The 13,179-nt window shown below is 40.6% G+C and overlaps 1 protein-coding gene across 1 annotated transcript in view; it reads right to left on the bottom strand.

Moving 5' to 3' along the window:
• Nucleotides 1-4,537: 4,537 nt before the first annotated feature.
• The window catches only part of AMPH (amphiphysin), a 316,380-nt gene continuing 307,738 nt past the window's right edge, over nucleotides 4,538-13,179 (bottom strand). Inside the window, exons 22-23 of the mRNA XM_040433933.1 lie at nucleotides 8,346-8,447; nucleotides 4,538-5,905 (exon numbers count right to left, since the gene is read on the bottom strand). Of these exons, the coding sequence (XP_040289867.1) occupies nucleotides 5,798-5,905; nucleotides 8,346-8,447 (210 nt within the window). The 3' untranslated portion in view covers nucleotides 4,538-5,797. The remainder of the gene's footprint in view (nucleotides 5,906-8,345; nucleotides 8,448-13,179) is intronic.

Consider the following 13,179-nt stretch of genomic DNA (forward strand, 5'->3'; position numbering starts at 1 on the left):
GGGTGAGGTTTCTCTGAGACAGAGGAGCAGAATCTATAGCGAATACGGGAATAGGTCTCTGCAGCGTACAGAGAGACAAACCCATAGTGCGGGCAAAATGGGCATCAATCAAGTTTACCCCTGCTCCACTGTCTAGAAAAACAGAAATAGACTCCGTCTTAACACCAAAAACAATGACCGCTGGTAACACAAATTGAGATGTTCGTATGGAGGAAACGTATACCCCCCGGCTGACATCCTCCGCACAGCCCGGGGTTAGTAGTTTCCCGACGGTCTTTTGTTTTTGAGAAAGGAGGGACAGACATTAATGAAATGACCCCTCCCCCCACAGAAAAAACAAGCCCCCCCCTACGGCGAACCTCGGGAGGACGGACCTGACGAGAAGTTCCGCCTAGCTGCATAGGCTCATCTAAGTCAGTACAGGCTGACTGTTGCTTGGGAGAGGTAACCAATTGCTCCGGAATTTTCGATCTCTCCCTAAGACGTCTATCTATTCTGATAGAGAGGGACATAACAGCATCAAGGGAAAGGGGGGTCTCATACAGCGCCAGTGCATCCTTAACCCTTTCAGATAACCCAGAGCAGAACTGACTCCTGAGAGCCGGGTCGTTCCACTGAGTATCCGTAGCCCACCTACGGAACTCTGAGCAATATTCCTCTGCTGACCGATCTCCCTGTAGGAGTCTCCGTAACTTCGACTCAGCCAGGGCGACTCGGTCAGGGTCATCATATATGAGACCCAAAGCCCCAAAAAATCCCTCCACTGACCGAAGAGCCTGAGAACCAGGGGGTAACGAGAACGCCCAGGATTGCGGATCCCCCTGAAGCAGGGAAATGACAATCCCTACCCGCTGTTCTTCATGACCTGAGGAGTAAGGGGGCAACTTAAAATATAATTTGCAGGCCTCACGGAACGTCGCAAATTTGTCCCTTCCCCCAGAAAATCTGTCGGGAAGAGCAACCTTGGGCTCAGTGACAACCTGGTTACCCATAGCAACCGCTGGGGGTGCGGTCTGCTGCATTTGCTGCTGTTGTTGGAGAACAGACGCCTTCAATCCTGCCACCTCCAAAGACAGGCTTTGAAGCTGTTCTGCCAAGGCATCAATAGGATCCATATTGGATTCTAAGTAGAGAGAGGAAAAAAAACAAAAAAAAAAAAAAAACAACAAACAAAAAATTATAAATTTTTTTATTTTTATTTTTTCTCAAAAAGTAAGGGCCAGTTATAATATCACGGTCGGCGTGGCTATCACATACGTGACACAGAGGGAGGGAACGAGGAAGGCCCTGCCCAAGTGAGAGGGAAGATGGTGACCCCTGACTCACCTGGCGGCTGGCACCTGGCTGCCCTGACGTCCCTAGACGGGTTCCTCACCCGTACGCCGATCACGTGCCTAAAGCCCTGGCTTTCCCTGAGCTGAGCCCTAGGTAGTGAACAGGGCGATGGGAACACTAGTCCGCACCACTAACTCTAAGGGAAAACACCAAGGGGAGGACAGACAACACAGACTCAACATATATTCCCAGGTGGGCGACAACAGGAGACAACAATAAGCCCAACAGGGATTCGGAGGGTAGCACTCAGGAACGACAACCAGGATTAACCACTCCAGTGGGTCAGTATAGATGTCCAGGCAGGAAGCTCTATAACTGGCAACTAGAGAAGTGTGAGGGGAGAATATAAGGAGGTAGGGAGTGGCAGACAAGAAACAGCTGAGGAAGAGAAGCTACGGATCCCTGAGAGAGACAAAAAGGATAGCAAGGCAAACACAGAAAACAATCACAAAGAAACAACGTGATCTTTAGATATAGAGCGCGCAGCCACCCGCTGCGACTTCCTGACCCCGGGTATAACGGAGTCAGACGTGGCTCTTGATACCCTCGTGACAATTTCTGGGTGTTCAAGTTTTTAAAGACCTAGTAGTTTGTATATTAGGGGCTACAGAACATCTTAAGCTAAATAAAGCTAGACTTCTCATACTTCGGAAATGGGTAAGTGAAGATCCCCCTATAGTGGGACAGTGGCAACAAGAAGTTGCTAATTTGATTAAATTGGAAGGGGTGTCTGAGAGATATGGTAAGAGAGCAAAAAATTTTTAGAAAATATGGAAAAAATGGTTGAACTAGGGCCGGATGTTTGTGTAATTTTCTAATTATTATTTTTATTTTTTTCTCTCTTTCTCCAAAGGGTGGTGGGTGGGTATTCGGGGTAAAACGTTATTATATTCTTGATTTATATTCTTGATTTTTGTAATATGGATCTTTGGATTTTTCTGATTTTGTACATGTTTCTTATATAATTGAAATAAAAAAAGGAAATACAAAAAAAAAGTTAGCATATCCACAGAGTTATTCAATAAAATGTGTCTGTGTAGCGCCACCTGCTGTTTGCTTTTTTTCTTATTTCTTTGACCTGCTCACTGAGATGGCCGCACATGCTCAGTTTCATCCTTCAACTGGCTCCTGAGCTGGGATAGGGAGAAAAGACACTCCCTTTGAGCTGCCTTCTTGATATCAATCTAGCAGAGCATTGAATGGGGAGAGCTCTGGATCCATGTGAGGTACAGGGCTGGTTCTAGCTTTGTTAGAAAGAGGTTGTCATGTACTATATGATGTCTGATTTGAATTTTTTACATTAGTCATGGGATAACCCCTTTAGGGATAAAACAGGGTCAGTGTCTACCTGCTTCCACCTCAGAGGATCACACAAATGTGTTTACAGTCACTCCAATAACTGTAGAATGGTAGAACATGTCCTATTCTTGTCCGTTTTGTGGACAAGGATTGGAAATTTCTACAGAAGTTAAAAAATAAATGGCAGCATACACTCGGCTGGGATCCGGCTTTTAGCGTATCCGCCATTTACAGACAATAAAACACTTACGACCGTGTACATGAGCCCTAATATGTATATCTGTAAATAATAAATCAAGGCAACTGGACGTACTGTAGATTTCTTGAAAACGTTTCACTCGTTCTTCCAACGAGCTTTCTGAATTCTGAGTGACCGTACAAGAATTTTCTGGGAATAAAGTAATATGTATATTTACTCATATTCCTATGTAGACCTACAGTCTGTCCACCTCATGCTGTGAGTAGAGACTTTATCTCTAGAACTCCATACATTTCCGTGGGATTAAGTGATTTGCTTGTGTGAAGATTGGTGCTTATCTTATTAAACAATACCACAATGGCCCAGTTTACCCAACATCTGGTATTAGCATAATTGAATTGGATCAAAAAATAGATGTTCCTATCACCACACAGCCTCCCAGATTCAGCGGAGCCGAATGTCATCCTTTATCAAATACAGAAGGATCAGAACAATATGGGATACAACTCACACAATAAGATATATAATACACGCTACAAGATAGGCCGTCTATCTATAGCAGGTCCGATTCTACCTAAGCCCCACTAAAGTGAAAGGACAGAGCAGCACAACGTCGGCCACTTCCGCCTTTCCTGGCTGTGTGTGACAGGGCCCCTTTCTTGGAAATTTTGGAGATTTTACTGCAGATTTTGCTGACATTCCACAGTGGATTTCGGTGCGGATTTACCAAAGATCTAACCCTACGCATTGCAAACGGTGAAATATACAGTGGAAATCTGTAGCATAAATTAAACCAATCAGATTCTATCTTTTACTTTGGACAGCTCCTTTGGAAAATGAAATGAGGAATCTGATTGGTTGCTATGAGGTGTAATATGCACACCCATGCCCTCAAGTCCATTTGCTACATCTGAATTTACACAGATTCTAGTGGACTTTTCTTTTGGTGCCAATAAGTAGCGATCTACCAAACTTTCATATTAACAAGATTTTAGTATAACCAGTTTCTTATACGTTGTCTTTGAAATGACCAATACCTCATCTAAAAAAAATCAGCATGGAAGCTTCCACAAAGAGTACACATTCAAAACGAATAGGAATCAGGATTGGTACAGAGAAGAATTAAGGGGGTCATTTATCAAACTGGTGTAAAGTAGAACTGGCTTGGTTGCTTAGGGTCCCTATTGACTTATATGGGAGAGTTTTCTAGGCATGCTCTGTGACCTGTTCAGAGGTCACTGTAAAATGAAGGAATAGATAATATTTAACAATCACCTATTGTGAATGGATAATCCTGTTTTATCTATACACAGAGGTGATTACAGACAAAATTAGAATGAGTTAACTGCAGTAAAGTGATCTGTATAAACCAAGAAGTGACGCCAATTATTAGACATAGTGGCCATGCAAAAACTGAAGAATTTTCTTTTTTGTTTAATATATGGAATACATGGAAAATTGAAAACAACATTATCAAAAATTCTTAAAAAATATGTTAAACATAAAAAAATGATTTAAACAGCAGGTCATTTTCGGATTACGCATTCTGTCTATAATTAAAAAAAATTTTTTTTATAAATATATCCTTGGCCCATTATAAGCACCTCAATTGTTTTTTAGGTCAATATAATTCCATGGCAGTATAAGAAACAATTAGTCATAATATGTGGTTGAACAAAAAGTTTATTTGAGATGACACAACATTGAAAGAAACATAATAGATACAGGTGTCATTTTCATATTCAGTACATCAGATATTTGAAATATGTAAGCTGGTAAAATATATCTTTTCTCCAGGATAAATTCTTATATTTTGTAAACTAGAAAGAACCAATTACTGTGCATTTATGCTGCTCTCACTTTCTGTCTGTACTATAAAGAAAATGTCCCATTATTTAAGAAGACGCATTGTTGAATGCTTTGGCAATGGACACTAGTCGTGCTTTATAGCACTAAACTAGTAAACACCACAATGCCAAAAAGAGTTCAAAGCAAAGCACTTGTCAATGATACTACAGACTTAAGAAACTACAGTAAAGGACAACATACATGGTACATAACTACATTAGATATGTCTGTAAAGGAGTCAGGACACTGAAAATATGTTTTGCAGCAGTTGCTTGGTATTAAGACATAAAACTGTAAGGGTGTTGTTCATTCTGCTCGTTACTTTACAGTTACTAGTAAGATCATCTGCAATGCAGCAATTCAATACAATATAGACTCAGTGCACATAAGTTAAGGTTTGTATGCTGATATAGGGTACATTTTAGTCCCGTTTAAGAATTTACAATATATTAAACATGTACTATGCTGAAGTGAAAGCGTTTAATTTCAATATGGGCAATGCATAATGACGAGTCTTCTATGTGAATGAGGTTTTTGAGTCACTCTTGGTCTTGAAGGAAGAATTATATCCACCATGAGATATCACATACATAGTGTCCTTCAACAGTAAATTTCTAGAGCTATGATGTAACATATTTTGAGGTACCACACATGGTTGTTAGAAGTGTACATAGGTGACCATTAGAGTGCAATTATAAGACGGATGCCCAACAGTTGCTGAAGTCATGGACACAGTACTTGGTTTTTAATTTCTTCCAGTATAATTTAAAGATAGATATAAAAAATGATCTTCCAAAGAAATGAAATTCTTAATTTATAATAGATGGGATTTATGCTGTAATATCTTAGGAAAGGTTCACCTAACCTTTATTCTGACAAAGCACAAACAAACCAGTGGTTGCATACAAGTGAACAACATCGATTCTCCATTTACACACTAGTAGAATAAAACTGACGCCTGGCTTTCATGCTGATTTTGTTTGCTCTCAACAAGCTTTATCTGGGACAGACACCAGTCTTTAACGGTTAACATTATAGTCTCAAATGTATCTGTCTTCCCAGAAGGTCAATAAATCCAAATATGAAGTGTCCATCAAACATCTTGCCTCATATTAACTACTCTAATTTACGAGTAAAATTTTCTGGAAAGAGTCCCTTGTAAGTCTCCACATCCTTGTACTGTTGCCAGTCTACTTCCCTGACGCCAGAAAGCCAACCAGCCTCCTGCAAAATAGAGAGTTCATAGTTAAAGGTGAACGTTCCTTATGAATCAATGACATTGTAGCCACATTGCATTTTAGCATGCCAGTACTGATTATTTAATAGGGTTTCCAGTTTATTATTATAAAGCTAATTAAGAAGGACTGGCAAGTTCTCTCATCGCTATGACTTCAGGAGTATGTACACTTTTTCCATGACACAAAGATGCCACGTGATGGCCATCATTTATCGTGGCATAGTAAAACATAGCGGGAAACATCTTCAGTGACCGTGCTTGGTGCTGTCCCAGAGTGTGTTAACTGTGCTACAATAAAGGATACCCAGAGCCTTTCTCCAGATGCTGGCTTATTTTTCTAATCTTACCCATCCAATTTTCCCCATGGAGTTAGCACCAACATGGATGCTGTCGCCTTTTTTTGCATTTTTGTATAAAATTATGGAGGTCATTTATCATTTGTGGTTGTTTTTGTGTCCGTTTTAAATCTTTCTTTGCTTTGTGTGCCTTCACCAAATTTATGAAATGGTGCACTTTAATAATATATGTGGTGTGAGGGTAATGTGGTTTACAGCTGTAGGTGTAAAAGCAGACTAGAATGTTGCCTGGTGTAGGTAGTGACTTTTTGCGATTTTCGTAAAAGTCGCACATAGTAAATGAGCCATAATCTAGGTCTAATCTCAGTTTTAGCTCTTAAACATAGACCACAGTGAAAAGTGGCGAGGATCACGAAAATGTCGCAGAAAATGGCACAGTTACCATGACTTGTGACTTTTTTAGACCACAAAACTGACATATCTGATTATATAAATGTCCCCCTATGTGTATCAATTTTGTGACATAACAGATTTTTTAACTTTTTCCTTTCATTTGGAAACACTAAATTATCAGATTTAGGCTACTTTCACACTACCGTTAATATTTTCCGGTATTGAGATCCGTCATAGGGTCTCAATACCAGAAAAAAAAACTTGTCCGTTTTGTCCCAATTCTTTGTCAATGGGAACAAAACGTAACTTAACAGAACGGAGTGCTCCAAAATGCATTCCGTTCCCATTCTGGAGAGCTAACCGCAGCATGCTGTGATTTGCTTTCTGTCCTGGGATATGGAGCAAAACGAATCCGTCAGGACCCACAATGCAAGTCAATAGGGACTGGGTTTTCTCTGACACAATCTGACACAATAGAAAACGGATTAATCCCCCATTGACTTTCAATAGAGTTCATGACGGATCTGTCTTGGGTATGTTAAAGATAATACAACCGGATCTGTTCATAACGGATGCAGATGCTTGTATTATCAGTAACGGAAGCGTTTTTGCTGAACCCTGCAAAAATGCTAGTGTGAAAGTAGCCTTAACGGGGTTTTGTCTATACACACTGATGACCTATCCTTAGTTCTCTGGGGATCCGACATCAGGCATCTCCACTGATCAGACATTCTGAGCAGCCACTGGCATGGAAAACAGTGGAGAGAACTGGATGCAGAAAGCTCCATCCACTGTGTAGCGGCTGTGCAGAGCTACTGCAAATAAACTCCCATTCTGGTAGGTTATGGTTAAGGAATACTGGCAGTAGAAATGGTCAACCCGGCTAGTTAGTTCAGCTTATTGGTATGAGAGGATATTTAAAAGTTAACCTGTCACTGTGAAAATGTATTGCAAGCAGCATTGAAATGTATAGCAAAGAAAAATAAAGTATGTTATACAGAATCTTTTCCCACAGAGTATGGGGGAGATTTATCAAAGGCTGGCAGAGTTACCGGTCTATGATACCCAGGCACGCTGCCGGATGCTACGCCTCGTCATAAATCAGGCGCAACATCTGCCAATCCGTGTGCCTAAACTGAAATCTGCTCAAAGGTCTGCCATAGATTTCAGTGTTCTTTTACGCCAGAAAAACGCCACATGCAGTTTGCGACTTTTTCACGCCAGTTTTCTAGAGTAACTTAATGATAAATCTGCCCCTATGTATCAATCTGCTCAGCTCCATCTGCTCTACACCATGCTGTGCAACGTTGCACTGCATTTTCAAGATAGCAGGGTTGCTTTAAGAGACTGAGATTTTAAAGGGATTGTCCTATATAGGACATTTATTGTAAATTGCTGGATATGCCACAAATGTCTGCTAAGTGTGGATGTCACTTCTGGAGCCCACTCCTATGTCAAGAATGTGGCTCCACCGTGAAGCGAGAAATTGTCTAGCCGTTTTTGGAAGTCCCATAGCAGTAAATGGAGAGCTGGCCATGCATACGTGGCTACCTCTCTGTGTCCATATGCATGTTTTTCAGATACAATCTGCACCTATTGGACATTTAAGGCATATCCTATCAATGGGACAACCCATTTCAGAATAAGCCCAATTTACAGTGCTTGCTAGGATTTTCTGATCTAGCGGTAGAATGATAATGTCAGGAAAACTTATAGATGTGCATTTAAGGAGCATTACCTGATCAGCTGATGTTACAGAAGCAATAACCAAAACAACATCGCCTCTTTTAAGGTTAAGTTCATCTTCATTAGCTGCCTCAAAATCATGCAGGGCTTCAACCTTGAAATACATACAAAGGAATACAATAAATAATAAGAATAACATGTAATATGGATGTAGCATTGCAGTTCCTATAAAAAAGGATCCCATTATTTAAACATAATTTGACAAAAATAGACAAAAATCTCATCCAAGCCGAGCTGTACAAAAAAATAAAATCTGCACCATATCAGTTCTTTCAACAGATTTTCACAGGCTTCACCCTTTGCAAGGCATAGGGTAAAATCCATTGCGTATCCACTATAAGATTTGTACAGTATTCAATATGTAGATTTTGCCATGCATCATTTTATTCTATGGATTTGCAGCAAAAATTTGCAGCAGATGCTTTCTGTTATGTGCAAACTTAAACCCATAGATGTAAAAAAAAAAAATTTTTTAAATGTGAACCCTATGTTTGACTCCTAATATGTAATTTCAAGTCAGCCCATTCAAAGCAACCCCTTTCCATATATTAGGGCAAATGGATATCATGGGATGGGGTTTCCAGCTCTGGAAACCCCTTAGTTACCCAAAGTGGGAAGCTGCAGCTTTCACGCTGGAGGACTGTGGATGTGATGTGAAATGTGGGTATTTCGGCAGCTGCTTTTAGGTATTAATAGACGATCACAGACACCTCAGCAAAGGGTAAGTAGGCAATCAGCTCATTGTTGGTGGCGCTACCTCCCCAAAGACGGTAATAACAAATAATAATAATAATGATATATAGAAGAAAGAACACAATAAACTGAAAATAACTGGTATTTACTAGCATACTCCCTTATCTAAATGCTGCAGTATAGTAACTATTATGTATAATCTCAGGTTTCCATGGTAAACTGAAAAAAGTTGCTTTTCTGTCCATGGACTGTCATGTGAACGTATGATGAATTCATTTGAATTTTTCTCTATCACAATCCTGAATTACCAGGCACAGAAGAGTTAGCCTGTAGACATAGCCATGTCAACGTGGCACAAACTGGTGCAATTTTTGTCATAATTTGGTGCATCTAGGGTTGCTCTAATTTCTTGTATACAAGGGGGTTTGGCTTACCAGGATGGGTGTGGCTTCATAGAAAGCAGGCGTGGCCAAATAGGCAATGTTTGTCTCAAAGTAAACCAACTAATAGTTTGAATAGAGTTATACAAAAGTGTCTATCCCTGCACCACATTTATCATCCAGCCTGAGAGACTGTGATAAATCTGGAACAGGTCTAGACAGCTTAGAAAAGTTTAGAAGCTTAGTAAATGAGCCCCTATGTTTACATTACTGCAGTTTTAGAACATTAGGATAAAGGGACAAAAGCAAAACAAGGTGTATTTTAGTGTCAATATTTTCTATTTAATCCTTTCTGGACCTCTGCTGTACATGTTCGGTCTTTAAAGGCTAAGCCCGTTTGCAATCGCAGAGCACACAGCCAGGCCAATGTCTGCAATTCAAATCACACCCCTTTCCTTAGACTAAAAAAATAAACAATAAAATTTTTTAAAGTGTAACTGTCATGTTTTCATAAAGCAGTCTTTAGTTTCTTCACATACCACTGTTTTCCTTGAGTTTTTCCCTTAGTTACGGCTATTTAAACATTTACAATATGAGGACCTTCTCAAGATAGCTCCTCTGCCAGTTCTGCTTTCCCTCACTTCACATACACACTTGCTGTAGCCTGCCGCTCCCTGCCAGCCAATCAGATTGGATTACTGAGAGACACGCCTCCTCACTCTGAAGCCTAATGCAGGCATGCAGTGTGGAAGACCACCCCTCTGTCTTCTGTTTATACTAAAAGGAAGATAGACAAGCCCTAGCAACGGTCTTTTAAGGGAGCAGTGGAAAGGGACAAAGGACATTAATGAAAGCTGTTATTATAAGGTAATTACAGATCTTTTGACAATCATTGACAGACTAACTTAGGCATACATGCCTAGCTCTAATAAACTAGCAAATAAAAAAAAAATGACAGTTACCTTTTAACCCCTTCACTGCCAGCGCCGTTGTGATGTGTAAACATGGCACCCGCTCGCACTTGCAGCGGATGTGATGGCCAGCAGATCTCTGCTGTTTGATACAGCAGAGACCTGCCGCTAATTACCGTGATAGGCAATAATGCCGATCGCGGTAATTAAAGGTTTTAGATGCCGTGATCAAGCGAGATCATGGCATCTAAATGCGTAAAAACCCGGAAGCTCGCGCTTCTGGGCTTGCTACCTATGCCCCGTCTGGCCAATTCGGGAATGGGTAGTTGTGCTGAATACTTTCAGCCTCGCTGATGAGGCTGATAGTATTCATGCTTCAATTCTTATTTTGGCCACAGATGGCAGGCCAGGATAAGAAATGAGCAAATTAGGGTTTAAATGTCAATTTAAAAATCCCTGATAGTACAAAATCAAAACTTTAAAAACATTATTTATAGGCTCATTTATGAGCTTCAAAATGATCACAAAATTAAAAATCAAAAAATGTTAAAAAATTTATTTAAAAAATCAAAGAAATATAAAAGTTTAAATCACCCCCCCTTTCTGTATAATTTAAAAATAAATACCTAAATAACAATAAATGTAAACATCATGGGTATCATTGCAACCGAAAACGCCCATATTATTAAAATATTTTTTTTAATTTCCAATATGGCAAATGGCGGAACGGAAAAAAGGATCAAAATGGCCAATTTGCCATTTTTTTATTCCTTATTTTACCCAAAAAATGTAATAAAATGTGATCAAAAAGTCACGCATACTCTAAAATTGTATCAATAAAAACTACTGATTGTTGCCTAAACAGCTTAGTAGAGTTTCAAGTTTTCATTTATTTTTACACTATTTAGATATAAAAAAAAACTACACATATGGAGTATGATTGTAATCGTACTAACCCAGAGAATGAAAAGCATGGGTCAGTTTTGTCGTGAATAAAACTCTGTGGGAACAAAACCCGTGAAACAGTGGAGGAATTGCGTTTTTTTTTCCAATTCCAACCCATTTGGAATTTTTTCACCGCTTCCCACTACATTTTATGGCATAATTAATGATGCCATTAGAAAGTACAACCTGTTCCACAAAGAAATAAGCCCTCATAGAGCTATGTGACCAGAAATATAAAAAAGTTATGGCTCACGGAAAATAGGAAAGAAAAATGAAAACGCAAAAAAGAAAAAAAAACTCAGGTAACCTAAGTTGACGAAGTGGACAAACTGGAATTCGATCCGAATTGTAGGAAAAATACCACACTTCGTGGTAATGACTCCCATTTTTCCCAAAATGGCTTCTCCACGTGTGAGGACATGGAGCAAGGAACTCTGGGAAGGCAGGATCACCCATAATGCCATGCATGCAGCCAAACAGCAGCCAGCCAGCCAGTCCTGTGATGTCACAGCCCAATAAATAGCCTCAGCCATCTTGGATTCTGCCATTTTCCAGTGTACTTAGTGCAGGGAGAGACGTCAGCAAGCGCTAGGGACAGTGCTAGAAAAAACTTAATTGTGCTAAAAAAAACTATTTACAAGTTTAGGTAAAGATTAGAGTTGAGCAAACACCTGGATGTTCGGGTTCGAGAAGTTCGGCCGAACTTCCCGGAAATGTTCGGGTTCGGGATCCGAACCCGACCCGAACTTCGTCCCAAACCCGAACCCCATTGAAGTCAATGGGGACCCGAACTTTTCGGCACTAAAAAGGCTGTAAAACAGCCCAGGAAAGGGCTAGAGGGCTGCAAAAGGCAGCAAAATCTAGTTAAATCCCCTGCAAACAAATGTGGATAGGGAAATGAATAAAAATAAAAATAAAATAAATAAAAATTAACCAATATCAATTGGAGAGAGGTCCCATAGCAGAGAATCAGGCTTCATGTCAGCAGAGAATCAGTATTCATGTCATAGCAGAGAATCAGGCTTCACGTCACCCAAAACTGGAACAGTCCATTGTCAGATATTTAGGCCCCGGCACCCAGGCAGAGGAGAGAGGTCCCATAACATAGAATCTGGCTTCATGTCAGCAGAGAATCAGTCTTCATGTCATAGCAGAGAATCAGGCTTCAAGTCATAGCAGAGAATCAGGCTTCACGTCACCCACCACTGGAACAGTCCATTGTCAGATATTTAGGCCCAGGCACCCAGGCAGAGGAGAGAGGTCCCATAGCAGAGAATCTGGCTTCATGTCAGCAGAGAATCAGTCTTCATGTCATAGCAGAGAATCAGGCTTCACGTCACCCACCACTGGAACAGTCCATTGTCAGATATTTAGGCCCAGGCACCCAGACACAGGAGAGAGGTCCCATAACAGAGATTCAGGCTTCATGTCAGCGACTCAGCAGAGAATCAGTCTTCATGTCACAGCAGAGAATCAGGCTTCACGTCACCCAACATTGGAAAACTCCATTGTCATATAATTTAGGCCCCGGCACCCAGACAGAGGAGAGAGGTCCCATAACAGAGATTCAGGCTTCATGTCAGCAGAGAATCAGTCTTCATGTCATAGCAGAGAATCAGGCTTCATGTCACCCACCACTGGAACAGGCCACTGTCAGATTTTTTTAGGCCCCGGCACCCAGACAGAGGAGAGAGGTCCCATAACAGAGATTCAGGCTTCATGTCAGCAGAGAATCAGTCTTCATGTCATAGCAGAGAATCAGGCTTCACGTCACCCACCACTGGAACAATTAAAGGCAAATGGGCGGCACTGCGCTTCAGTCGGGGTCCAGGTGCACGGTCAATAGGTAGAGAATCAGTCTTCATGTCATAGCAGAGAATCAGGCTTCATGTCACCC

The sequence above is a fragment of the Bufo bufo genome, chromosome 5 (genome assembly GCF_905171765.1).
Source record: "Bufo bufo chromosome 5, aBufBuf1.1, whole genome shotgun sequence".
Lineage (NCBI taxonomy): Eukaryota > Metazoa > Chordata > Amphibia > Anura > Bufonidae > Bufo > Bufo bufo.